The sequence below is a fragment of the Prunus persica genome, chromosome G3, assembly GCF_000346465.2.
Source record: "Prunus persica cultivar Lovell chromosome G3, Prunus_persica_NCBIv2, whole genome shotgun sequence".
Lineage (NCBI taxonomy): Eukaryota > Viridiplantae > Streptophyta > Magnoliopsida > Rosales > Rosaceae > Prunus > Prunus persica.
In genome coordinates, this window is record NC_034011.1 from 25,333,936 (window position 1) to 25,357,084 (window position 23,149).

The 23,149-nt window shown below is 42.2% G+C and overlaps 6 protein-coding genes across 7 annotated transcripts; all 6 read right to left on the reverse strand.

Annotated features, from left to right (window-relative positions):
- Window positions 12-1,848, reverse strand: LOC18782001 (AAA-ATPase ASD, mitochondrial). Its single transcript, XM_007217150.2, has one exon. It carries the CDS (start codon window positions 1,779-1,781, stop codon window positions 225-227), a length of 1,557 nt encoding a protein of 518 aa, XP_007217212.2. The 5' UTR covers window positions 1,782-1,848; the 3' UTR covers window positions 12-224.
- On the reverse strand, window positions 8,949-11,469 carry LOC18783850 (AAA-ATPase At3g28510). Its single transcript, XM_020560110.1, has 4 exons — window positions 11,443-11,469; window positions 10,346-10,599; window positions 9,761-10,152; window positions 8,949-9,359 (listed from the first exon to the last, which is right to left on the reverse strand). The coding sequence occupies exons 1-4, from the start codon at window positions 11,467-11,469 to the stop codon at window positions 9,184-9,186; spliced, it is 849 nt and encodes a 282-aa protein (XP_020415699.1). The 3' UTR covers window positions 8,949-9,183.
- LOC18782848 (AAA-ATPase ASD, mitochondrial) lies at window positions 11,279-13,297 on the reverse strand. Its single transcript, XM_007217709.2, has one exon. The coding sequence runs from the start codon at window positions 13,012-13,014 to the stop codon at window positions 11,470-11,472; it is 1,545 nt and encodes a 514-aa protein (XP_007217771.2). The 5' UTR covers window positions 13,015-13,297; the 3' UTR covers window positions 11,279-11,469.
- LOC18784398 (AAA-ATPase At3g28580) lies at window positions 13,691-15,846 on the reverse strand. The gene has a single exon (XM_007215177.2). The coding sequence runs from the start codon at window positions 15,467-15,469 to the stop codon at window positions 13,916-13,918; it is 1,554 nt and encodes a 517-aa protein (XP_007215239.2). The 5' UTR covers window positions 15,470-15,846; the 3' UTR covers window positions 13,691-13,915.
- On the reverse strand, window positions 17,189-19,148 carry LOC18781949 (AAA-ATPase At3g28580). The gene has a single exon (XM_007217151.2). It carries the CDS (start codon window positions 18,919-18,921, stop codon window positions 17,434-17,436), a length of 1,488 nt encoding a protein of 495 aa, XP_007217213.1. The 5' UTR covers window positions 18,922-19,148; the 3' UTR covers window positions 17,189-17,433.
- LOC18783851 (thaumatin-like protein) lies at window positions 21,119-23,053 on the reverse strand. 2 transcript variants are annotated; one of them, XM_007215843.2, is made up of 2 exons: window positions 22,961-23,053; window positions 21,119-22,067 (listed from the first exon to the last, which is right to left on the reverse strand). In XM_007215843.2, the coding sequence occupies exon 2, from the start codon at window positions 22,057-22,059 to the stop codon at window positions 21,349-21,351; it is 711 nt and encodes a 236-aa protein (XP_007215905.1). In that variant the 5' UTR covers window positions 22,060-22,067; window positions 22,961-23,053; the 3' UTR covers window positions 21,119-21,348. The 2 variants fall into 2 exon arrangements, with proteins under 2 accessions (XP_007215905.1, XP_020415767.1); XM_020560178.1 differs by lacking the exon at window positions 22,961-23,053 and adding an exon at window positions 22,200-22,303.

Sequence of the window (23,149 nt, forward strand, 5' to 3'; positions counted from 1 at the left end):
AAAAACAGTTGTTAAAACTTAAAGCTTAGCTTAGCATGAAATTAAAAATGCATATGTGGCTAGACACATTAAGAAAAACACAGATTGATCAGGGCGCGGCCTCTGTCTTCTTATTACAATATGTAAGAATATGTAAGAAAGGTTAAAATTATGCAGATACTATTCACTCTCTTCCTTCGATGGCAGAGTCTGTTTTCTTTCACTCGTTTCAGCTGATGTTCGATTCATTTTACATCTCCTTCTTTGGCTGATGTTCCGTTACATTTCACTTTATCTTTAGCAGACTGCTCTTTCTCCTTCTCTTTCTCCTCCTCTTCTTTCTCTGCCTTAAGTTTTGCTTCTTCCTCTGCCTTCTTACTTGCTTCTTCTTCCTCAGCCTTCTTTCTTGCCTCCTCCTTTGCAGTCTCAATAGCTTCAATCAAGTTCTTCAAGCAAGAGTCTGCCTCCTCCGTGACAGAGTTGGGCATCAAATTCTCTGCAACATCAGCAGGAGTCATATTGGTTTCCCCCAACAAACGCTCAATGGTTTCGAACAACTCATGCGACTCTAAATCCAAATAGTTCCTGGCAAGCACTTTGAATGCTTCATAGCAGCAGTAGGACAATTCTATGTGCTTGTCCATTCTTCCTCTTCTTATGAGAGCAGGATCAAGTTTGTCCACATAATTAGTAGTGAACACAATCAGTCTTTCCCCTCCACAAGCTGACCAAATCCCATCAATAAAGTTCAACAGCCCAGAAAGAGTAACCTTGCTTGGTTGGCTCTCTTCTTTTTCCATCTTTTTCTTAACTGGATCCTTTTCTTCATTATCCTCCTCATCCTTCTCCTTTTTCTTCTTCCGCTGACCGGTAAGATCAAGCGAGCAATCAATGTCCTCAATCACGATAATAGACTTACTAGGCGTGTCAATAAGTAGCTTCCTCAGCTCCGTGTTATCCTTCACCGTCGTTAATTCGAGATCATAGACGTCGTAGTTCATGAGGTTCGACATGGCAGCAATCATGGTAGACTTTCCAGTGCCTGGTGGCCCATAAAGGAGATAGCCGCGCTTCCAAGCCTTGCCGATTTTCGCATAATACTCTTTCCCCTTGCTGAACTTGATGAGGTCATTGACAATCTCTTCCTTCTTTTTGGGGTGCAAGGCCAAGGTCTCAAATGTTGCCGGGTGCTCAAAGACTACATGGCTCCACATTGTCCCTCTGTATGTGTACCAATTCTGGGAAGGATTGTTCACGTTAAGCTTTCGTTGTCTGTTGCCAACTGTTATTGCTTTCCCCTCTTTGATCACGTGAGCAAGATAAGCCCCTGTGACGACATTTCGATGGCGTCTGTGGAAGGTGAGCTTATAATGCTGCTTCTCATCAGACTGAGGGTAGAAAGAAAATGAAGTCTGTCGAGTCTCTCTTTTCACCAACACCCACGAGACTTTAATGCCTTGAAATTCATCAGTCACTTCTTCATGGTCGTCTATGGCAAGGACCACAGACTTGCTGTCTTTGACATCATGAGCTTTTAGACGTCTCGCATTTGTCGAAGACTTGGTGCTGAGGTAGCTTTGGATGGCAGAATAGACTTCGCTGCGTCGGCGAAACTCGTTGGTGTTCTCATCAAAGATGATTTGGATGTAAGGGTAGAAAAGTTTCACTAATTTGTGGCGATATTTATCGACATAGTAGCGAAATTGAGGGGGAAGGTATTGTCGAAAAATAGTGTACACAAACATGACACTGGCAATGACTGAGCCCAGTTGAGCCCCCATTTCCCCTATCCTCATTATCATCTTCCTCTGCAGTCTCTCTCTTCTTTTGGAAATTAACTGTTGAAGGTTAGGGTTGTTCTTACGAAGACGAAAGACAAGGTTTGGTTTATATAGAAGAGACTCAGCTTGGAAATTTAGTTATGTTATGACCCACCCAATTTCCCAGTGTTTTAAAAAAAACTATATTTCATTGACTAAAAGAAACCAAGAGGAAGCTTGCTTAATTGATCGTTCGAAGCCCACCAAATTTGACAAACATCAGGTCACTGTCTTGACTAACGATGGAAAAGCATAACCCTTCCCCCTTTCCGGGTTAATAATATGCAGAGCGCAGCCCTTCCCACTTGGCTGGTGAATGTGCAGAGCAATTACGCCAAATATAGACAAAGGAAAAAGAATCTCGTATTACATGTCTAGCTACCAAATCTGTGTAAGTTTCTAACGTATTGGCAACTTCTGATTGGAAAAAATGGTTTCCAAGATTTTGGGTTTGGCATGTCATTCAACTTGTAATGCCAGCTGAAATCATAGAAGGCCAACATGGAAAGATGACGATTCGTCGCATGGTTTCTTTTTTGTTTGATTCTGTTGACTAGCTGGTCCTGGTCCAGGGTGCTCCCAAAGAGAGGAGATTAGGTCATGCCAAATAAAATTGGGTTATTTACTGAAGTGGTCTTCAAATTTATACCCGAGTTGCATTTTGGTCCATCAACTAAATTATTTGTTCAAATGGTCCACCAACTCTTTATTAATCCGCGCATTGGTCTTACCATTACATTCTTCAATGTTGCCATCAAATATACGGGTAAAACAATCCAATTCAATAAAATAGTAAATAAATTAAAAACTGAAAAATAAAACAATAAAAAAAAAAAACCTCTATCCCTCTCCCACCTTCTTCTTCTTCAACATTTTTTTCTGCTTGAACTGGTGCATTTGGACATCATGGATAGATTGGGTTCGCCTAGATGGGGTGCTGGGTAACAGAAACTGTAAGGGTAGGACCAACGCACCGATTAATAAAGAGTTTGTGGACCATTTAAACGGATTGAGAGACCAAAATACAACTCGGGTATAAATTTAAGGACCACTTCAGTAAATAACCCAATTAAAAATGTTATGTGTGCTACTAAACTCCCCGAAAAAACTTCAATAAGTAAGGATGATAATTGATAAAGCACATACAAAAATTGTCCACGAAACGATCTACTAGTTAAAGTTGTTAATGACATAAAGTAATGAACATATAATTGACATCTTGAGTATGACACAAAGACTAACGTCACATATCTTCAAGAGGTTGTTTGTACCATAACTGACCGAGCAACTAGCTAGGCTAGATCATTCGAGTGCCATGCTTTGAGAGGTCATCACCTTAGCCAAAGAAGCATCACCACAAATCACAACTCTAAGCAAAGCAAGAGGAGTCCCACATCGAAAAACTACAAGAGATGGAGACTCCCCCTCACCTATAAAAGAAGACTACTCTCCTATGAGAAAGGGACTCTCTCTTCTGGATCCATCTCTATCCTAGGCTTCTCACTTGTTATCTTTATATTTGGGTCTAATCCTCTTGTACAAATGTAAACAAACATTATCATAATGAGAACACTATTCTCCGTGGACGTAGCCCATCGTTCGGGTGAACCACGTATATCTTGTCTTCTATATGTTTATCACTTACCCAAATCCTCACACACTTGGTGAAGGTCCTCACCTTCATCCATCATCTATCACACCTCATCACTAAGTTGGACTCAACCTTGGCCTAACTATTTTGAGCATCAACAGTTTGGCGCCGTCCGTGGGAATCGACACAAGAAGCTTCTGTCGTTCTTCCCTTCCTCTAGTGCCCTTCGGCACCCTTTCAATCATCACCTTGTAACTTACCATTTAGCACCATCTGTGCCGAAGACACCCTGGGGTTTGAAGGCACCAATATGTCGAAGTCATCTATTTGCTGAAGCAACTCACCTTTCGGTCACTTTGAGTAGTTTCAATTTGAAGGTCGCCAAATATTCCAATTCACCAAAAAGCATCACTTTGCATGGCCAAGGGGACAACCCACCAATTCAATCCAAAGGGAAAGCCACGTGATTCACCTCCAAGAGAAGTGCAATATTTCTTATCTTCCTATTATTATTTAATTCTTAGGAGATGCATATTTTATTAATATATTGGCATACCCACGTGACTTCTACATATATGGTTCGGCACCATGCTTTCCAAAGGATAAAATTCCTCTTCATATCTCATATTATTTTAGCATATTTTACAATCGGTGAATAACCAAATACCCATCTTGTGAGTGCAGACCCAACTCATAAGAACGCCCACTCTGGGTAATTGGCAAGCTAAACATGATAAGGTGCCCATACACTCAAGACCAGCCTCTGTACGCCACACTGTAGCATCTTCTCTCCAATACGAAGTCAAACTCAAAATTGGTGTGGGGCACTTGGACAATCCTACCGTGGCAGACTTACTGGATCAACAAGCAAACAGGTTTCCATACCTCCTGAACGACAAGCTCAAGACAAGGGGACTTGAATGTTAAAAAACTCTCTCTGCCGCAACCTCTCAAAGCACCCAAAACTTATTGATGGCTTACCAATCGGCAGGACAATTGCAGAACGTGAATGAGCTCATCGCATGGATGCTTCCGAATCGGGGCTCGAGCTCTGAAGTTTTGTGCCAAATCACCAAAGGTCTTGACGGAAATCAATGAGCCCAGCTCCACCGACCCTTCCCAAGCTAATTACTCATGCGCAAGGCCCGATAACTTTCAAAACAAGATCAAGCCGTGACCCACACAGCCCGGCTTCCAAATCTGCAAACACCCCCGGGATCAGCCCACTTGCCGAAGACAAAAAAAGTAGCGCATAAAGGAATTTCAAAAGGCCTTGCCGAACGGCAAGGCCCATGCGGAAGATGATGAAGGCTTCGAAAACTACACACCTCAGCCCCAGCCAAGGTCACCGGAGTCCAGCTCCAGTTCACATCGACTTTCTCCTTCCAAGACCATGATTCAAAGCCTTGCCGAATCTGCAGATCACCAGCAGCCAAATCTTGCCAAAACCACCACAGCTCACCTTCTAAAACATCTTGGACTCAGCTCCAACTCCTGCCCAAGCCCACGTAACGCCAAAAAAGAGCACCCAGCCACTAAACTTATCAAGACACCCAATGAGAAGGAAAGTGTCAACTACTTCAGAGAGTTATAAACTTGACTGTCAAAATCCATGCTCAAACAAAGGAACAGCACCTCAGCTACAAAAAACATAAAAGCTTCAGCAGCTTCAAATTCAACGGCACTCAAGGGCTGCACCAAGTTCCTCGACAAGTGTGGCCTCCTTAAACAGCCCTTCAGCAAGCAAGGGTGCTGAAAGTGGTCAACCCCGTTCCGACACCACAGTACTGAACCCAACACCCTTGCCGAACGGCAAGGGCCGTGCTGAATTTATGAAGGCCTCTCGACTTCCTCAGCTCCAAAAATCCCGCAGAAGGTCTAAATGCCGAACTGCAAAAGCTGTTCAACCCGAAAGTCTCGCGGAAGGCAAATGCACGAAAAGAAAAAGTCACAAAACTCCAAATCCTGCCGAACGACAAAATCCAGCTCCCAGCCTCACTCCTTGCCAAAGCCAAGGTTTATGAAGAGGCCTCAAAAACTTTCCAAATAACTCTTGCCGAACGGCAAGGGCTGTGGAGCACAAAATCTGCTTCAAACCTTCTCTGCCGAAGACAGAAGCCCTTCTCGAGAATGATCTTTTTTCAGCACTGCCTTGCCAAAGGTCCAAACTCAAATATAATCTGTCTTCAAAAATCCCAGCTCCAAGAAGCCCTCTTTCACGAAAAACCCACCCTTGCCAAATGGCAAGGGCTGAGCAAAGGCAATTGGCAGATCTTGAAAAGTCTTACCGAATATACCTTGAACCCAGGTCGTGCTACCGAAGCCTATCTTTCCAACAACGAAACTCCTTCCCAGCCAACCTTGCCGAACGGCAGGGTTCGTGCTGAAGTGTTCTAAGGTATCGCCAAAAGTCCAGCCTATTTGATGAGGGCCAAGACCAAGGAAGCTCGCAAGATAGCCTTACCGACCTCACAAGCTCACAACATCATGGTGCCGAAGTTGGGGAACCTCACGAAATCACCCTTGCCGAAGCTTCCTTGCCGAAACTTTGACGAAAAGATACTTATGTCAACACTTGCCAAAGCCCCTAGCTGAAGAGTGCCCAGACCAACTTGCTGAAGATACCACAGGCTCCACAAAAACTTTCAATCAACCCTTGCCGTTCGGCAAGGGTTGTGCAGACAATAGAAGGCCCAGCTCCAACTAAGGCTCGGCTCTAAAACAAACTCCTAAGGCCAAGCTCCGTACACAAGCTTGGAGGCCCACGAAGTTGCGCCAGGCCTCCTTTTTACCAAAGGCCCAAACCCAACCTCCTTCCAAGAAAGATCTTGCTGAACACACAAAAAAAAAAAAAAAAAAAAAAAAAAAAAAAAGCCTTGCCGAACGGCAGGCATTGTGCAAAAGGAATAAAGGGACTCGTAAAGTCATCCCCAAGACACCCTTGTCGAAGCTTTAAGGCCCTAGCCCAAGGTACTTAGGCCCTAGAGAAAATCATTCCCACTGGACCATGCCGAACGGTAAGGCCCATGCTCAGGCCATGGCTTACATCACGGCAAATTTCTCTTGCCTAACCCCTTGCAGCCCAACTCCACAGAGCACAAACCCCAGGCCTTTGCCAAAGCCCAGCTCATGAGGCCCACCTACCAAGAACTTGGAAACTTGCAGGATCAAACCCTTCAAGTTCTTGTCGAAGCCTTGAAGGCCCAACTCCAAGGACCAGCCCTTGTCAAAGCCCAACTTGCGCAGTCTTGGCCCCCCCTTGCCGAACGGCAATGGTCATGTACATGGCCCACCTGCCAAGCGCTCACTACTTGCCTCAACTCTCCATACCTGGGTTCACGCAAGTTCAAGCGACCCAGCCTCCTTGCCAAAAACCCAAACTTTGGCCACCATGGTCCCAGCCTCTTGCTATATGCTAAGCCAACTAATGCATGGTACCTTTGCCGAACAACAAGGGATTCGCTCAGGCAAAGTGATGTGCTAATGGGTCTCTCTCATTGCCGAAGCCAAGACCAGGCCCAGCCCCACGTGGCCCAGCGCATCCCACTTGCCGAAACATCGGGCCACAGCCACAAGGTACCTAACAAAAAAAAAAGCTATTATTATTATTATTTCTTCAAATAATAATAAAAAAATGCATTCTTGCATTTTTCCCTTCAGCACCCTTGTGCCTTAGGCATCCCCTTTGCCTTCGGCTTTGGCATCCCCGTGCCTAGCCACATCGCCTTGCGATGTGCAAGCTTTGTATCACCTTCGGCACCCTTGTGCCCCATTGTCTTGCGACATGTAATTCTTAGGCCTTCGGCACCCCCGTGCCCAAGCCACATTGCCTTGCGACATGCACGCTTTGTGTCGCCTTCGGCACCCTCATGTCTAGGCACATCGCCTTGCGACATGCAAGCTTTGTGTCACCTTCGGCATCTCTTTTGCCTTTAACACCTCCGTGCCTAGCTGCATTGCCTTGCAAACATGCAAGCTTTGTGTCACCTTCGGCATCCCATTTGCCTTCAGCACCTCCGTGTCTAGCTGCATTGCCTTGCAAACATGCAAGCTTTGGGTCTCCTTCGACACCCTCGTGCCTAGGCGCATCGCCTTGCGACATGCAAGCTTTGTGCCTTTGACATCCCCTTTGCCTTCGGTACCCCCATGCCTAGCTGCATTGCCTTGCAAACATGCAAGCTTTGTGTCGCCTTCGACACCCTCGTGCCTAGCCACATTACCTTGCAAAATACTAGCTTTGTGTTGCCTTTGGCACCCCCTTGCCTAACCACACCTTGTGTCGCCTTCGGCACCCCAGTGCTTGGCCACATCGCCTTGCGACACACAAGCTTTGTGCCTTCGGCATTCCTCTGCCCTCGGCACCTCCGTGCCTAGTTACATCGTCTTGCGACATGCAAGCTTTGTGCCTTCGGCACCCCCGTGCCTAGCCACATTGCTTTGCGACACGCAAGCTCTGTGTTATCTTCGGCACCCTCATGCCTAGCCACATCGCCTTGCGACATGTAAGCTTTGTGCCTTCGGCACCCCTTTACCTAGCCAGATCGCCTGGCAACATACAAGCTTTGTGCCTTCGGCATCCCTTTGCCTTCGGCATCCCTTTGCCTTCGGCACCCCCGTGCCTAGCCACATCGTCTTGCAACATGCAAGCTTTATGTCTTCGGCACCCTCGTGCCTAGCCACATTACCTTGCAACATACTAGCTTCGTGTTGCTTTCGGCACCCCCGTACCTAGCCACACCTTGTGTCACCTTCGGCACCCCCGTGTCTAAGCACATCGCCTTGCAAACATGCAAGTTTTGTGTCACCTTTGGCACCCTCGTGCCTAGGCCCATCGCCTTGCGACATACAACTTTGTGCCTTCTACAACCTCTTAAACTTCGGCACCCTCGTGCCAAGTTCTTTCCCTTCCAAATGTCTTTCTTACCTGGGGACTTGGGGGACTATGGGCAGTGCACTATACAGCTTGGAAGATGAATTATGGTGTTGCTCGGCCAGTGCACTTAAAATTACAAGTCCCCATCCAAGAAGTACCTTCTTACTCGAGAACTTGGGGGGCTACTGTTTGTACCATAACTGACCGAGCAACTAGCTAGGCTAGATCATTCGAGTGCCATGCTTTGAGAGGTCATCACCTTAGCCAAAGAAGCATCACCACAAATCACAACTCTAAGCAAAGCAAGAGGAGTCCCACATCGGAAAACTACAAGAGATGGAGACTCTCCCTCACCTATAAAAGAAGACTACTCTCCTATGAGAAAGGGACTCTCTCTTCTGGATCCATCTTTATCCTAGGCTTCTCACCTGTTATCTTTATATTTGGGTCTAATCCCCTTGTACAAATGTAAACAAACATTATCATAATGAGAACACTATTCTCTGTGGACGTAGTCCATCGTTCGAGTGAACCACGTATATCTTGTCTTCTATATGTTTATCACTTACCCAAATCCTCACACACTTGGTGAAGGTCCTCACCTTCATCCATCATCTATCACACCTCATCACTAAGTTGGACTCAACCTTGGCCTAACTATTTTGAGCATCAACAGAGGTAATGACCTAATGCCTTGTTCAAGGGGCATAACTTCTTCACGGGGTCACACCATTTTCTTTGACTTCTGCAACTGATGTTCCTTTCAGTTCATCTTTTGTTCCATTACATTTCACCTCGTCTTTAGCATTACAAGATATTTCCTTCTCTTCCTCTTCTTTCTCTACCTTTTATTTTGCTTCTTCCTCTGCTTCTTGCTTGCTTCTTCCTCTGCCTTCACTCTTGCCTCCACCTTAGCAGCCTCAAATCAAGCTCTTCAAACAAGAGTCTGCATCCCCTGTATCAGATTTAGGCATCAAATTCTCAGCAACATCAGCCGGGGTCATATTGATTTCCCCCAACAAACGCTCGATGGATCCAAACGACTCATGTGATTCTACATCCAAATAATTCCTGGCAAGCACTTTGAATGCTTCATCGGGTAGTCTTTAAAATAAAATAAAATTTTAAATATACTATATGTATTTTAATATGATTTTAGTAGTCCACCCAAATGCCTAGTAACCCACCATTATCCATTTAACTTTATAGGTCTATAATCATCTTATATTTAAATTGTTTGCTTATTTAAGAAACATAATCTCTTAATAAACATTCGTAACTTTCTACATTTTACTATTTTCTCCCATTGTTTCCTTCTTCAATATTCAATGTTAACGGTCATCATATCACTCTTTACAATTAACTAACAGGGTTGATATAATTTAATGTATACTTTTATTTCTAAAATTACTATATATAAAAAAATCATTAGATTTTAAGCCAATAAGTTTAGCTACTCCACCCGTTGAAAAATTTATGATTCCGCATTGGCTTCGTAGCAACAATAGGACAACTGAATATGCTTGTCCATTCTTCCCCTTCTAATGAAAGCAAGATCGAGTTTGTCCACATAGTTAGGGGTGAACACAATCAGTCTCTCCTCTCCACAAGCTGACCAAATCCCATCAGTAAAGTTCAACAGCCCAGACAAAGTGACCTTGCTCGTTGTGGCTTCTTCTTCTTTAGGCCTTTTAGGAATTGAGTCCTTTTCATCTCCATCTTTCTTCTCCTTCTCTTCCTTCTTTTTCTCTCGATGTTCGGTAAGATCAAGCGAGCAATCAATGTCCTTGATCACGATAATCGCCTTGCCAGTTATGGCGATCAACATCTTCCTCAGCTCAGTGTTGTCCTTGACAATAGTTAATTCGAGATCATAGACATCATAGTGTTGAAGAATACACATAGTCCCACATCGAAAACTTAACAAAATAGAAAGTCTCGTATAATGAATGGCTCCACTCCTGATAATATCGAGGCATTGTGTATAAAACCCCACACCTGCTAAACAGGTGGTTAAGTTGTGGACAATATCGATGTTGCTGGGTCAAGGGTTTGTCCCTCTGAAATTTTAACACATAGTTCATGAGGTTAGACATGGCAAAGATCATGGTAGACTTGCCGGTGCCCAGTGGCTCGTAAAGGAGATATCCACGCTTCCCAGCCTTGCCAATTTTCTTGTAGTAGTCTTTCCCTTTGCTGAACTTAAGGAGATCATTGATGATCGCTTGCTTCTCTTTTGGGTCCATTGCCAAGGACTCAAATGTTGCAGGGTGCTCAAACACCATATGGCTCCACTTAGCCTCCAATCGTGGATCCAAGATGAGCAAACTTGTCTGCTGGAACCATGTTTGCAACTTTGCCTATTCTTTCTTGGCCTCTGTATCTTCTTGTTTTTCTGAGAAGATGTATGTATCTATGTATGTTACCATTTATATACACGGGGGTGAAGATTATTTTATTATATTTTATTGGAAAAGGCCTTGGTGTGAGTCGGTATTGATTATTCTGTGTGAATACCATCAAACATTTCTGGTCCAAAATTGACTGGTAGATTTTGTCTCAATGCCAGAAGTCGGCAAAGGCTGTGTGGAGACGTGGACTCGTTTTCTTGCTCGATGGGTAAATAAGCGAAATGGAAATTATTTATTCCGTGACATCATTAATTAACATCATATAACAATGATCTCACAATCCTTTAGCTCAGCATCATACACATTCTGTCTAAGCAGTTTCCTTTCAGTTTGAATTATAGTCAACGGAAATTTGGAAAAGAAAATGCCTCTTTGATCTTAGGAGATTCTCCAATAAGTATTTTATGTTAATGATTACTTACATATTTCTAATCTCGACCGTTAGATTGAAGGTATGTTGCATAAAAACATGTAACCAATCCTTAACGTAAATACTTATTGGAGAATAATTCCTTCGATCCCGAAGTAAATCATGAACCAAAACGTTTGCCAAGTAAGAAGGAAATATCAATAAGTAGACACAGTAAAAAGAAGGAAAAATCAGTTGTTGCAACTTAAGCTTAACATGAAATTAAAAATGCATATAGACAGAATATTTTACAAGTCCATTGAACGATTCTTTTTACACATAAACAAAAACACAGATTGATCAGGGCAGATTGTTTTCTTATTACAATATGTACAGAAAGGTTGAAATTATATACATACTTTCACTGGTTTCATCTGATGTTCCATTCATTTTGCATCTTCCTCTTTAGCTGATGTTCCGTTACATTTCACTTCATCTTTAGCAGGCTCCTGTTTCTCCTTCTCTTCTTTTTCTGCCTTCAGTTTTGCTTCTTCCTCTGCCTTCTTACTTGCTTCTTCTTCCTCAGCCATCTTTCTTGCCTCCTCCTTTGCACTCTCAAGAGCTTCAATAAATTTCTTCAAGCAAGAGTCTGCATCCTCTGTAACAGAGTTGGGCATCAAATTCTCTGCAACATCAGCAGGAATCATATTGGTTTCACCCAACAAACGCTCAATGGTTTCGAACAATTCATGAGACTCTAAATCCAAATAGTTCTTGGCAAGCACTTTGAATGCCTCATAGCAGCAGTAGGACAACTCTATGTGCTTGTCCATCCTTCCTCTTCTTATGAGAGCAGGATCAAGTTTGTCCACATAATTAGTGGTAAACACAATCAGTCTTTCCCCACCACAAGCTGACCAAATCCCATCAATAAAGTTCAACAGCCCAGAAAGAGTAACCTTGCTTGGTTGGCTCTCTTCTTTTTCCATCTTTTTCTTAACTGGATCCTTTTCTTCATTATCCTCCTCATCCTTCTCCTTTTTCTTCTTCCGCTGACCGGTAAGATCGAGCGAGCAATCAATGTCCTCGATCACGATAATAGACTTACTAGGCGTGTCAATCAGTAGCTTCCTCAGCTCAGTGTTATCCTTCACCGTCGTTAATTCGAGATCATAGACGTCGTAGTCCATGAGGTTCGACATGGCTGCAATCATGGTAGACTTTCCAGTGCCTGGTGGCCCATAAAGGAGATAGCCGCGCTTCCAAGCCTTGCCAATTTTCGCATAGTACTCTTTCCCCTTTCTGAACTTGATGAGGTCATTGACAATCTCTTCCTTCATTTTGGGGTGCAAGGCCAAGGTCTCAAATGTTGCCGGGTGCTCAAAGACTACATGGCTCCATGTTGACCCTCTGTATGTATACCAATTCCGGGAAGGATTGTTGACATAAAGCTTCCGTTGCCTATTTCCCACTGTTATTGCCTTCCCCTCTTTGATCACGTGAGCAAGATAAGCCCCTGTGACGACATCTCGATGGCGTCTGTGGAAGGTGAGCTTATAATGCTTCTTCTCGTCAGATTGAGGGTAGAAAGAAAATGAAGTCTGTCGAGGCTCTCTTTTCACCAACACCCACCAGACTTTAATGCCTTGAAATTCATCAGTCACTTCTTCATTGTCGTCCATGGCAAGGACCAGAGACTTGCTGTCTTTGACATCATGAGCTTTTAGGCGTCTCACTATTGTCGAAGACTTGGTGCTGAGGTAGCTTTGGATGGCAGAATAGACTTCGCTGCGTTTGCGAAACTCGTTGGTGTACTCATCAAAGGTGATTTGGATGTAAGGGTAGAAAAGTTTCACTAATTGGTGGGTATATTTATCAACATAGTAGCGAAGTTGAGGGGGAAGGTATTGTCGAAAAACAGTGCACACAAACATCACACTGGCAATCACCGAGCCCAGTTGAGGCCCCATTTCTCCCATCCTCATCATCATTTTTTTCTTTTGGAAATAAACCCTTGAAGGTCAGGTTTGTTCTTACTACATTGAAACACACGGTTTGGTTTATATACAGCCACAACAGGGGAGAGTTACAAGAGTCTATTTTCTTGGAAACTAAGTTACTTAGACCTACAAGCTTCCAAGTCTTTTCTTTACTATATTTTATTGATTAAAAGAAACCAGGAGGAAGCATGCTTGATTGATCGTAGGAAGCCTACCAAATTTGACGACCAAACAACAACTATTTCCACAAGTCACTGTCATGACGAACTACTGATGCAAAAGCATAGCCCTTCCTTCCCCCTTTGCTGGTTAATATGCAGAAAAAGAATCTGGTGAATATGCATAGCAATTACGCCATATATAGACAAAGGAAAAAGAATCTCGTATCGCATGTCTAAGCCTAATGTATAGGACACTTCTGATTGGATTGTAATACCAGCTGAATTCATGGAAGACCAACCTTACATTGAAAGATGCAGATTTGTTGCATGGTTTCTTTCTTGTTTGGCTCTGTTGACTAGCTGGTCCAGGGTGCTCCTAAAGAGAGGCGATTAGGTGATGCCAAATAAAACGACATACAGATGGGCATTGTACTATAAATTAAAACAAAAAAAACAATTGAAAAAGGTGAGTTACTTGAAAAATGTTATCAACTACGTTTGCAAAGAGTGTACAAGTTTGAATCTCCCTCTCCTGATAAAAAATTAAAATTAAAAATGTTAGGCCTGCTACTAAACTCCGAAAAAACTTCAATAAATAAGGATGATAATTGATAAAGCACATACAAAAGTAACGAACATGTAATTGACATCTTTCATATGACATAAAGACTACACGTCACATATCTTCAAGAGGTAATGGCCTAATGCCTTGTTCAAGGGGCATAACTTCTTCACGGGGTCACACCATTTTCTTTGACTTCTGCAACTGATGTTCCTGTCACTTCATCTTTTGCTCCGTTACATGTCACTTCATCTTTACCATTAGCAGATTTTTCCTTCTCTTTCTCTGCCTTCAATTTTGCTTCTTCCTCTGCTTTCTTGCTCGCTTCTTCCTCTGCCTTCACTCTTGCCTCCACCTTAGCAGCCTCAAGAGCTTCAATCAAGCTCTTCAAACAAGAGTCTGCATCCTCTGTATCAGATTTAGGCATCAAATTCTCAGCAACATCAGCCGGGGTCATATCGGTTTCCCCCAACAAACGCTCGATGGTTCCAAACAACTCATGTGATTCTACATCCAAATAATTCCTTGCAAGCACTTTGAATGCTTCAAAGCAACAGTAGGACAGCTGAATATGCTTGTCCATCCTTCCCCTTCTAATGAGAGCAGGATCAAGTTTGTCCACATAGTTTGTGGTGAACACAATCAGTCTCTCCCCTCCACAAGCTGACCAAATCCCATCAATAAAGTTCAACAGCCCAGACAGAGTGACCTTGCTCGTTGTGGCTTCTTCTTCTTCAGGCCTTTTAGGAATTGGGTCCTTTTCATCCCCATCTTTCTTCTCCTTCTCTTCCTTCTTCTTCTTTCGCTGTCCGGTCAGATCAAGCGAGCAATCAATGTCCTCGATCACGATAATCGCCTTACCAGTTATGTCAATCAACAGCTTCCTCAGCTCGGTGTTGTCCTTGACAGCAGTTAACTCAAGATCATAGACATCATAGTTCATGAGGTTAGACATGGCAGAGATCATGGTAGACTTGCCGGTGCCCGGTGGCCCGTATAGGAGATATCCACGCTTCCAAGCCTTACCAATCTTCTTGTAGTAGTCCTTCCCCTTGCTGAACTTAAGGAGATCATTGATAATTGACTGCTTCTCTTTTGGCTCCATTGCCAAGGTCTCAAATGTTGCAGGGTGCTCAAACACTACATGGCTCCACTTAGCCCCCTTCTCAGTATTGTTGATGTAAAGCTTGCGCTGCCTATTGCTCAATGCAATTGCCTTCCCTTCTTGCCTCACATGGTCAAGATAAGAGCCCATGACCAAATCCCTGTGGCGTCTGTGGAAGGTCAGCTTGTAGTGCTTCCTCTCGTCATAGTCAGGAAAGAAAGAGAAAGATGTCTTTTTAGACGCACTTTTCATTGAAGCCCACCAGAGCTTGATGCCCTGAAATTCATCGGTGACCTCTTCGTTGTCATCCATGCCGAGAACAAGGGCCGTGCTGCCCTTGACATCATGAGCCTTGAGCCGTTTTGCTCGTGTGGAGGACTTGGTGCTGAGGTAGCTTTGGATGGAGGCATAGACTTCGCTGCGTTTGTGAAACTCATTGGTGTATTCATCAAAGGAGATTTGGATGTAAGGGTAGACATAGCCCACCAGTTTTTTGGTGTATTTGTCAAGGATGTTGCCAAGATCGTCTGGGAGGAATTGTTTGAACATGGCATAGACAAACATCATGCTGGCCATCACTGAGCCCAGCTGAGCCCACATTTCCCCCATCTTCATCATCTTTCTCCTCTGCACTGACACTGACAAATTGTTGAAATTGATAAATAAATAAATAAATAAAGAAGTAGTGGTTTCCTTTTTGCCATGACACCGACGAACTTGTGTTTATATAAGGAGGAAGAGAGTTTCTGTCGGTGATCAAGAGAGAGAGCAGCCTCTCGCGTCTCATCAAAACTCAATTTCGTTTAAGCTTCCACTCAATTTCCTTTTCATCTCAGCGGCAGCCTACCATGTTTGACCATTGCAAAAGTTAATGCAAATATCACCCTCAGAGCATTAAGCTGTGGCATGCACCAAACAATATCAACCTTTTTGACCCAAAAAAAAAAACCAATATGGACCTTTGAATGACTGGTTGGTGAATGTGAGCTAATCCACAGCATTGATCCAGTTTAGTATTCCTATGCTATGAAAATAATCGTTTTTTTACTGCTTATGTAGGTTAAATTTTTAATGAAAACAAAAACAAACAAAAATAGCTGGAACGTGAAACACCTTCCACTGCTGCTCTCACTCTCTCTGTTCCACCATTGCTCTTGCTCTCTTTTCTTCATGTTGGGTTTCTTGGTTCGAACGCCCCCCTTCAACTATTATAGTCAATTAGAGTTAGGGGCAAATACGGGTCCATTTACCATGAAATCAATATTAGTGCTCGGTCTTCGTTTGGTAATTTTCATTATCAATTTTATAACTTTATTATGTCTCTGAATTGGTTGTTTTCAGTATGAGCAAATTACATCTTGGAATTGGAATTGAGAAATTTATGAGTGAGTTGTTGTTATTATTGTGGTGTGCAAAATTGTGTAATGTTGGTTGTGGGGACTTGAAGAAAATTTTGGTTGGACCACCAGTTTGCATCATCAAGATCAGAAGCTTATATCCAAAGACATGGAGATGCGACCAAATGCATAGACTTACTTTAAAGAAAGGTGCGCAACTTTTTGGGAAAGCCACATAAATCTCAATTTCTCAACAAACAAAAAAAATCTCAATTTCTCATAAGAATATGAGAATTGATACTTTGTTGGGTTAAATATCTTTTTTGTCATTAAGTTTTACACAAAATTTCAAATTGGTCACTATTTTACTCAAAGTTTACAATTTATAGACATTCCATTAACTTCCTTTAAGTGGCTCACGTGCATGACACGTGTAAAGCCTTTAATGATTGAATCTAAAGAAGTATAGAGTTCAACGCTGAACCCTATAGAGTCGTTAATGGTTGAATCAAGAGGAACATTTTTTTGTGAGTTATTTACACTAACACCTTTTCATTGATTTTTCGTCTAAAGATTGATGATTTTCAGCAAGGGATGGCTTTCAATGGAAAGCATACCAAAACTGCCAGATCTCAAGGAGGAAATTTCAAGTCTCTGTGGAACAAGAAGCCACTAGATTAATGGGCGTGTCCCAAATAAGCTCCAACATATTGCCAACTGCTGTCCATTTGTTCAAGCGGAGGGTGATTTCCTCTCAGGTCTGTTCAAGGCGTGGAAAATATTATGCGGATGCTTGTCATGCCGTTCGGTTCTGCAAACTTAGGAAATTCTGGAGGTCTACTAATGATGGGCTATAAAGGTTTCACTCGTTTTGTGGTTGCACTTGCAAGTGACAATCAAGAAGTTGTATCTATGCCCAAAGGAATAACGGACTGGTGGAGCAATGTAGGAGGAAGTCCTTCTCTATTGGTTTGGTTGGATCCCTCTGTGTAGGGTGTTGTTATCACCAATTTTCTGTAATTGCCATGTTCATTAATGAATATCCCCTATTGTCTCGCAAAACAAATATATTTATAGTTGACATCTTTCATACGACAAACAAAGACAACAAGTCACATCTTCAAGAGGTAACGGCCTAATGCCTTGTTCAATGGGCATAATGACTTCTTCTTCAAGGGGTCACACCATTTTCTTTTACTTCTGCAACGGATGTTCCTTTCACTTCATCTTTTGTTCCATTACATTTCACTTATCTTTAGAATTACCAGATTTTTCCTTCTCTTTCTCTTCCTTCTCTGCCTTCAATTTTGCTTCTTCCTCTGCTTTCTTTCTTGCTTCTTCCTCTGCCTTCACTCTTGCCTCCACCTTAGCAGCCTCGAGTGCTTCAATCAAGCTCTTCAAACAAGAGTCTGCATCCTCTGTATCAGATTTGAGCATCAAATTCTCAGCAACATCAGCCGGAGTCATATCGGTTTCTCCCAACAAACGCTCGATGGTTCCAAACAACTCATGTGATTCTACATCCAAATAATTCCTTGCAAGCACTTTGAATGCTTCAAAGCAACAGTAGGACAGCTGAATATGCTTGTCCATTCTTCCTCTTCTAATGAGAGCAGGATCAAGTTTGTCCACATAGTTTGTGGTAAACACAATCAGTCTCTCCCCTCCACAAGCTGACCAAATCCCATCAATAAAGTTGAGCAGCCCAGACAGAGTGACCTTGCTTGTTGTGGTTTCTTCTTCTTCAGGCTTTTTAGGAATCGGGTCCTTCTCATCCCCATCTTTTTCCTCTTCTTGCTTCTTCTTCTTCTTCCGTTGTCCGGTAAGATCAAGCGAGCAATCAATGTCCTCGATCACGATAATCGCCTTACCAGTTATATCAATCAACAGCTTCCTCAGCTCTGTGTTGTCCTTGACAGCAGTTAACTCGAGATCATAGACATCATAGTTCATGAGATTAGACATGGCAGAGATCATGGTAGACTTGCCCGTGCCCGGTGGCCCGTATAGAAGATATCCACGCTTCCAAGCCTTACCAATTTTCTTGTAGTAGTCTTTCCCCTTGCTGAACTTCATGAGATCATCGATGATCGATTGCTTGTCTTTCGGGTCCATTGCCAAGGTCTCAAATGTTGCAGGGTGCTCAAACACTACGTGGCTCCACTTGGCACCCTTCCCTGTATTGTTGATGTAAAGCTTGCGCTGCCTATTGCTCACTGCAATTGCCTTCCCTTCCTGCCTCACATGGTCAAGATAAGACCCCATCACAATATCCCTGTGGCGTCTGTGGAAGGTCAACTTGTACTGCTTCCTCTCTTCATACTCAGGATAGAAAGAGAAAGATGACTTTTTAGACGCACTTTTCATTGAAACCCACCAGAGCTTGATGCCCTGAAACTCATCGGTGACCTCTTCGTTGTCGTCCATGCCGAGAACAAGGGCCTTGCTGCCCTTAACATCGTGAGCCTTGAGGCGTTTTGCTTTGGTGGAGGACTTGGTGCTGAGGTAGCTTTGGATGGAAGAATAAACTTCGCTGCGTCTTAAAAACTCAACTGTGTATTCATCAAAGGAGATTTGGATGTAAGGGTAGACATAACCCACCAATTTTTGGGTATATTTTTCAAGGATGTTGCCAAGATCGTCTGGGAAGAATTGTTTGAACATGGCATAAGCGAACATCATGCTGGCCATCACTGAGCCCATCTGTGTCCACAGTTCCCCCATCTTCGTCATCTTCCTCTACTGCACTGTTTGTTGAAATTGATGAAGGAAACGACTATGGACTGGATTTCTTTTTGCTATTACACAGACGAGTTTGTATTTATATAAGGAAGAAGAGAAGGTTTCTCTTGGTGATCAAGAAAGATGACTCACGGTGCAAACAAAATACGACGCACTCCATCTGAGAGAAACGCAGTTTCCTTGAAACTTTCCCAGCCAACCGTGTTTGACCATTCTAAAGGTTACTTACTCCAATTATCTATAATCTATTTAAAACAATGTCTTTTACCATTTCACCCCTCACGTCTAGTCGGTACATTTGGAACCAGTAAGTTTGGACAATCACACCAAATATGCATATATGAGGAGATGGTGTTTGTACTGAAGGTTAAAATATCACCTTGCTCAGAGAAAAACTTCTCGATCAATAATGGAGTGTCATATCAAAGTATTAGCACTCGTGTCATAAAACTAGTGTCAATGTCATATGAAAGTATTGGATAAAACTATGGGGTAGCAAAATAGCAATATCCAACCACATTATTTCAAGAGTATTGGTCCTCGTTCTGGTGAAATTTCTGAGGTACAATCAGTTTGATATCTGCCACCTAATTCAACTTCATTTACTTCGTAACGTGCAATCTTTAAGAAATCTTTACTCATCCGGATTTAGAGTCAATTGGCAAGGGTAAAAGCCTAAACCTGTGGCCAAATATAGTGAGGCCCAAGAAATTACTTTTGAATTGTTCAAATCCTGATACTGTCTGTTCTTGTGTGAAAACAGAATGTACGTCTCATGGCATGTCCCAAATGGTAAAGGCAGCAACGCTGCTCCACAAGGCGATGGAATATGAGACCGCCCCGTAACGGAGGAGCTCCCTCCCACGAATGGGAAGGAGTACCGGTCGACGTTACATGGCTTGCTTTGTGACGCTTACTTGGGAATCTACAATCATAATTACTTCTTGCTCCCATTCAAAAGCATGAGAATTCGAGACAGAAATCTCACGTCACATTACATACCAATCAAAATCTTCAAACTTTCTTTCACAAAATTGAAAACAGTTTCATGAAATCAACAAATTCTGCTCAGAAAACTAGAATTTTAATTCTCATTGATTGTGAAATCTCTGAAGTCTGACATGTGAAATTTATCCAGAATTCATCACTGCAGAATAACACAGGCATAATGAAAATTAAACAAGAAAAACACACACTAAAAATTTAGCAGTAACTCTCATACATTCTCTAGAAGTTTCTCCGGTCATGTAATAATCGGAATAGCGTATATTGCCCATTTCAGGCAGGTAATCACAGAGCAACCACTAAAAAGAAAGAAAACTTTCAAAAACTTCAATTTAAATTGAGCGTATTTATAAAAGAGCGATCAGAGTTGGTTAAGGTTTGTCGGTCACGGTTAAATCAGAAACACGGACCAATAAGTTCCTCATCATATCACTTGGAAATTAAAAAAACAAAATTCATGAATATAAATAAATAAAAATTGGTGAAGATGAAGGAACGAAACAAATCATCAGAGACTTAAATACAAAGAATCATGGAAATTGGAGCGTATCCATCATATTGTTGCAGTTTTTTTCTCATCAGCTGATTTGAAATTCGATTCTCAGAAAAGGAAAACCGGAGGACAGAGGAGAAAAGAGATTTTGTATTTTTGCTTGTGTGCGGATGTTGAAACCAAACCCTAAATCGAAAAGAAGAAGACGATGATTCTGAATTCTACAAGCGCGTATTTATATAGGTCTATTGGCTGAGGTTTCGAAACCCTAATGCGAAGGTTTTCGATGTTGATATGGGCTGTGGGGCATAAATGGGCCTCGCCCACTTCAAACATATTCGCACTGTCAAAGCCCGTATCTATACCTGTAAGGTCCACAAGTGAACCCAAACAATAACAGCATTATTTGGGCCTTGGCTCTTCATTTACTTTTTATATTTGGTTTGGACCTTAGCTCTTCACCCTCAAAAATTCAGAGAGGTTTTTCCTAAATCAAGGAGGGTGGATTTCGAATTTGAGACATCTTCAATATTGGGAAGATAATGGGGGTTGTGGGTGGGCTTCAATCCCACTATCCAATAAGAGAGAGAAAATATTAGATTTAAACTTTTTAATGATTGAATTGAACTCCCTCATTGTAGCATCTCCTGCAATAGTTAGCTAGTAAATATGAAAAAATTGAGAGTTGAGTGAAGATAAACATAACAATTAAAGTGAGGATTCCAACGTGTTCAATAGTTACATGAGGAACATTATTATATTGTAACAAATCCAATTCCAAAGTCCAAATTTAGCATAACCATTGCAATTTAAAGCAATAATTATACTCCACCCAAAAGAAAAACTGTACTGATACAATGAAAATTACATTTTATTCAAATGCAAAACTAGCTAGATTACCACAAATGAAGCAAACTAGTCTATATGGAGGCATAGGCACCAGTGCCCCAGCCTGAAGGACAAAAGGTGATCACATACTCACTTGACTTGCAAGTCACCAATGGAGGGGGTGAATCATAAGCATAGCTATAATAAGAAGGGCAAGCATCTTTGAATATCTTTGAGTACACACTTGGCTTGCATTTTGCTGGGGTTCCATACTCATTCCTACAACAAAACGGGTCAGTGTTAAAAGCCAAGCAAGCACTTTTGCAAGCCACCACCTCCCCCTTGGAGTTTAAGACCTTCAGTTCTTCTGGGCACCAACTTTTCAAATTCTTCAAACACCCTCCAATGCCACAATTAGATGCTACTGGCTTTGACAAGACTGCAACAGGAAGATTGTATCCATCAACCAAGCTCACATCATAGAAATTTGGCCTGTCTTTGTCACCTTGAAGCGAAACTTGCACTAATGTCACTGGTGGAGTGCCTATTAGTCCATTGCATGCTAAGCGCCCATCACAGTCTCCTGTTTCACATGCAGGATTCCAGTTTGAGGCAAAGTTGCATCCAGTTCGGGCCCAAATCCGACCGTTCCATGACCAAGGGGCGGAAATGCGCCGAGTCTGACCGGCTGGGAGATAGAAGCCGCCATCAGCTATCACTGGCTGTCCATTGTTGGGAGCAGTTGCTGGCCATATGGGGAAGGGGCACTTATTGCGTATGTCAAATGTAACTGTATGTGCCATTCCATGTCCTGCAATATGATTTATGATTTAGTGCCAGTGTACAATAAAGTTCAGGGGCAATGTTGACATTGAAAAATATGAATCTAACTTAACTTACAGAAGAACTATGGAAACAAAACATATTATTTCTATGAAATTACCAAATAACAGAAAATTCCACATTAGGAACAGAAAGAAAACAGCAATAAAATCTGGGAGATTCATGGTTTGGATGCATTCGGGTGAAACGCAATGTTTAGATCCTACGTTTATAGGTGAAGGCTAAACTGTGTTTCTTCTTAGATTGTACTTCAAGTTTTGATGTGGACAATCTTTGGAGACAATTAATAGAGGATCTTGGTTACGTTGGCCTTTAAGCAACAAACTTGAAATGCCATTTGGGAATTGACCACTTCTGTTGACAATCATGAAAAAGAATACAATGTCTGATTGCTTTAGCCGAGGAAAATCACCAATTAAGCAGATGGTAAGTAATTATCAGCAGGCCAATTAAGCAGAAAATAAAACATCTGTAACACTAAACTCCCAACTTTAAGGCCACCCTTTCCTAGAAGAGAAATGAGAAAGGTACAGCTTCACAACAATTGGACAATGAGTCAATTATGATGAAAATTATGATGAAAGGCTTCTGTAATATAAACTTTCAGATAATCATCAGGGCAATTAATGTATCAGTTTTCGTGCATTGTTTATTCTTTCCAGATAATGGTTATGGTTACGACAACAATGGTTATATTTCTTCCTCTTTTTATAACAAAAATAATAAATGAGTTGCTTATTGTGGTATCTGCAATGATTTTCAGATATCCAAAAATCAAAATTGCTTCTTTTTAGTAAATCTACACTCATATACATAGAAGAAAAAAAAAGCCATTATAGTCCGGAGGGCGGATTGCCATACCTTCTCTTTCTCCTGCCAAATTTAGATGATGGAAATATCCAATGGAATCAACACTGCATCAATTACACTAAGCAAATTTGCTGTCCACCGTTTCAGCAAATACAATGTACTAATGAGAGGACAAGTTTCCCAGTTGATGTCCCCACCCACCAACCCAAAACTTGATCTTTTGGTGTTTTTATCAGATTA

Bases quoted from the DNA above. Each gene is read 5' to 3' on its own strand.
- LOC18782001 (XM_007217150.2), bottom strand. From the start codon at position 1,781: ATGATAATGAGGATAGGGGAAATGGGGGCTCAACTGGGCTCAGTCATT.
- LOC18783850 (XM_020560110.1), bottom strand. From the start codon at position 11,469: ATGGAACATCAGATGAAACCAGTGAAA. The intron at 10,600-11,442 runs GTATGTATATAA...ACATGGTTCCAG, and splicing joins ATCAGATGAAACCAGTGAAA to CAGACAAGTTTGCTCATCTT. The intron at 9,360-9,760 runs ACGAAGCCAATG...AAAGACTACCCG, and splicing joins TCAGTTGTCCTATTGTTGCT to ATGAAGCATTCAAAGTGCTT.
- LOC18782848 (XM_007217709.2), bottom strand. From the start codon at position 13,014: ATGATGATGAGGATGGGAGAAATGGGGCCTCAACTGGGCTCGGTGATT.
- LOC18784398 (XM_007215177.2), bottom strand. From the start codon at position 15,469: ATGATGAAGATGGGGGAAATGTGGGCTCAGCTGGGCTCAGTGATGGCC.
- LOC18781949 (XM_007217151.2), bottom strand. From the start codon at position 18,921: ATGACGAAGATGGGGGAACTGTGGACACAGATGGGCTCAGTGATGGCC.
- LOC18783851 (XM_020560178.1), bottom strand. From the start codon at position 22,263: ATGAATCTCCCAGATTTTATTGCTGTTTTCTTTCTGTTCCTAATGTGG. The intron at 22,068-22,199 runs GTAATTTCATAG...ATCATATTGCAG, and splicing joins GTGGAATTTTCTGTTATTTG to GACATGGAATGGCACATACA.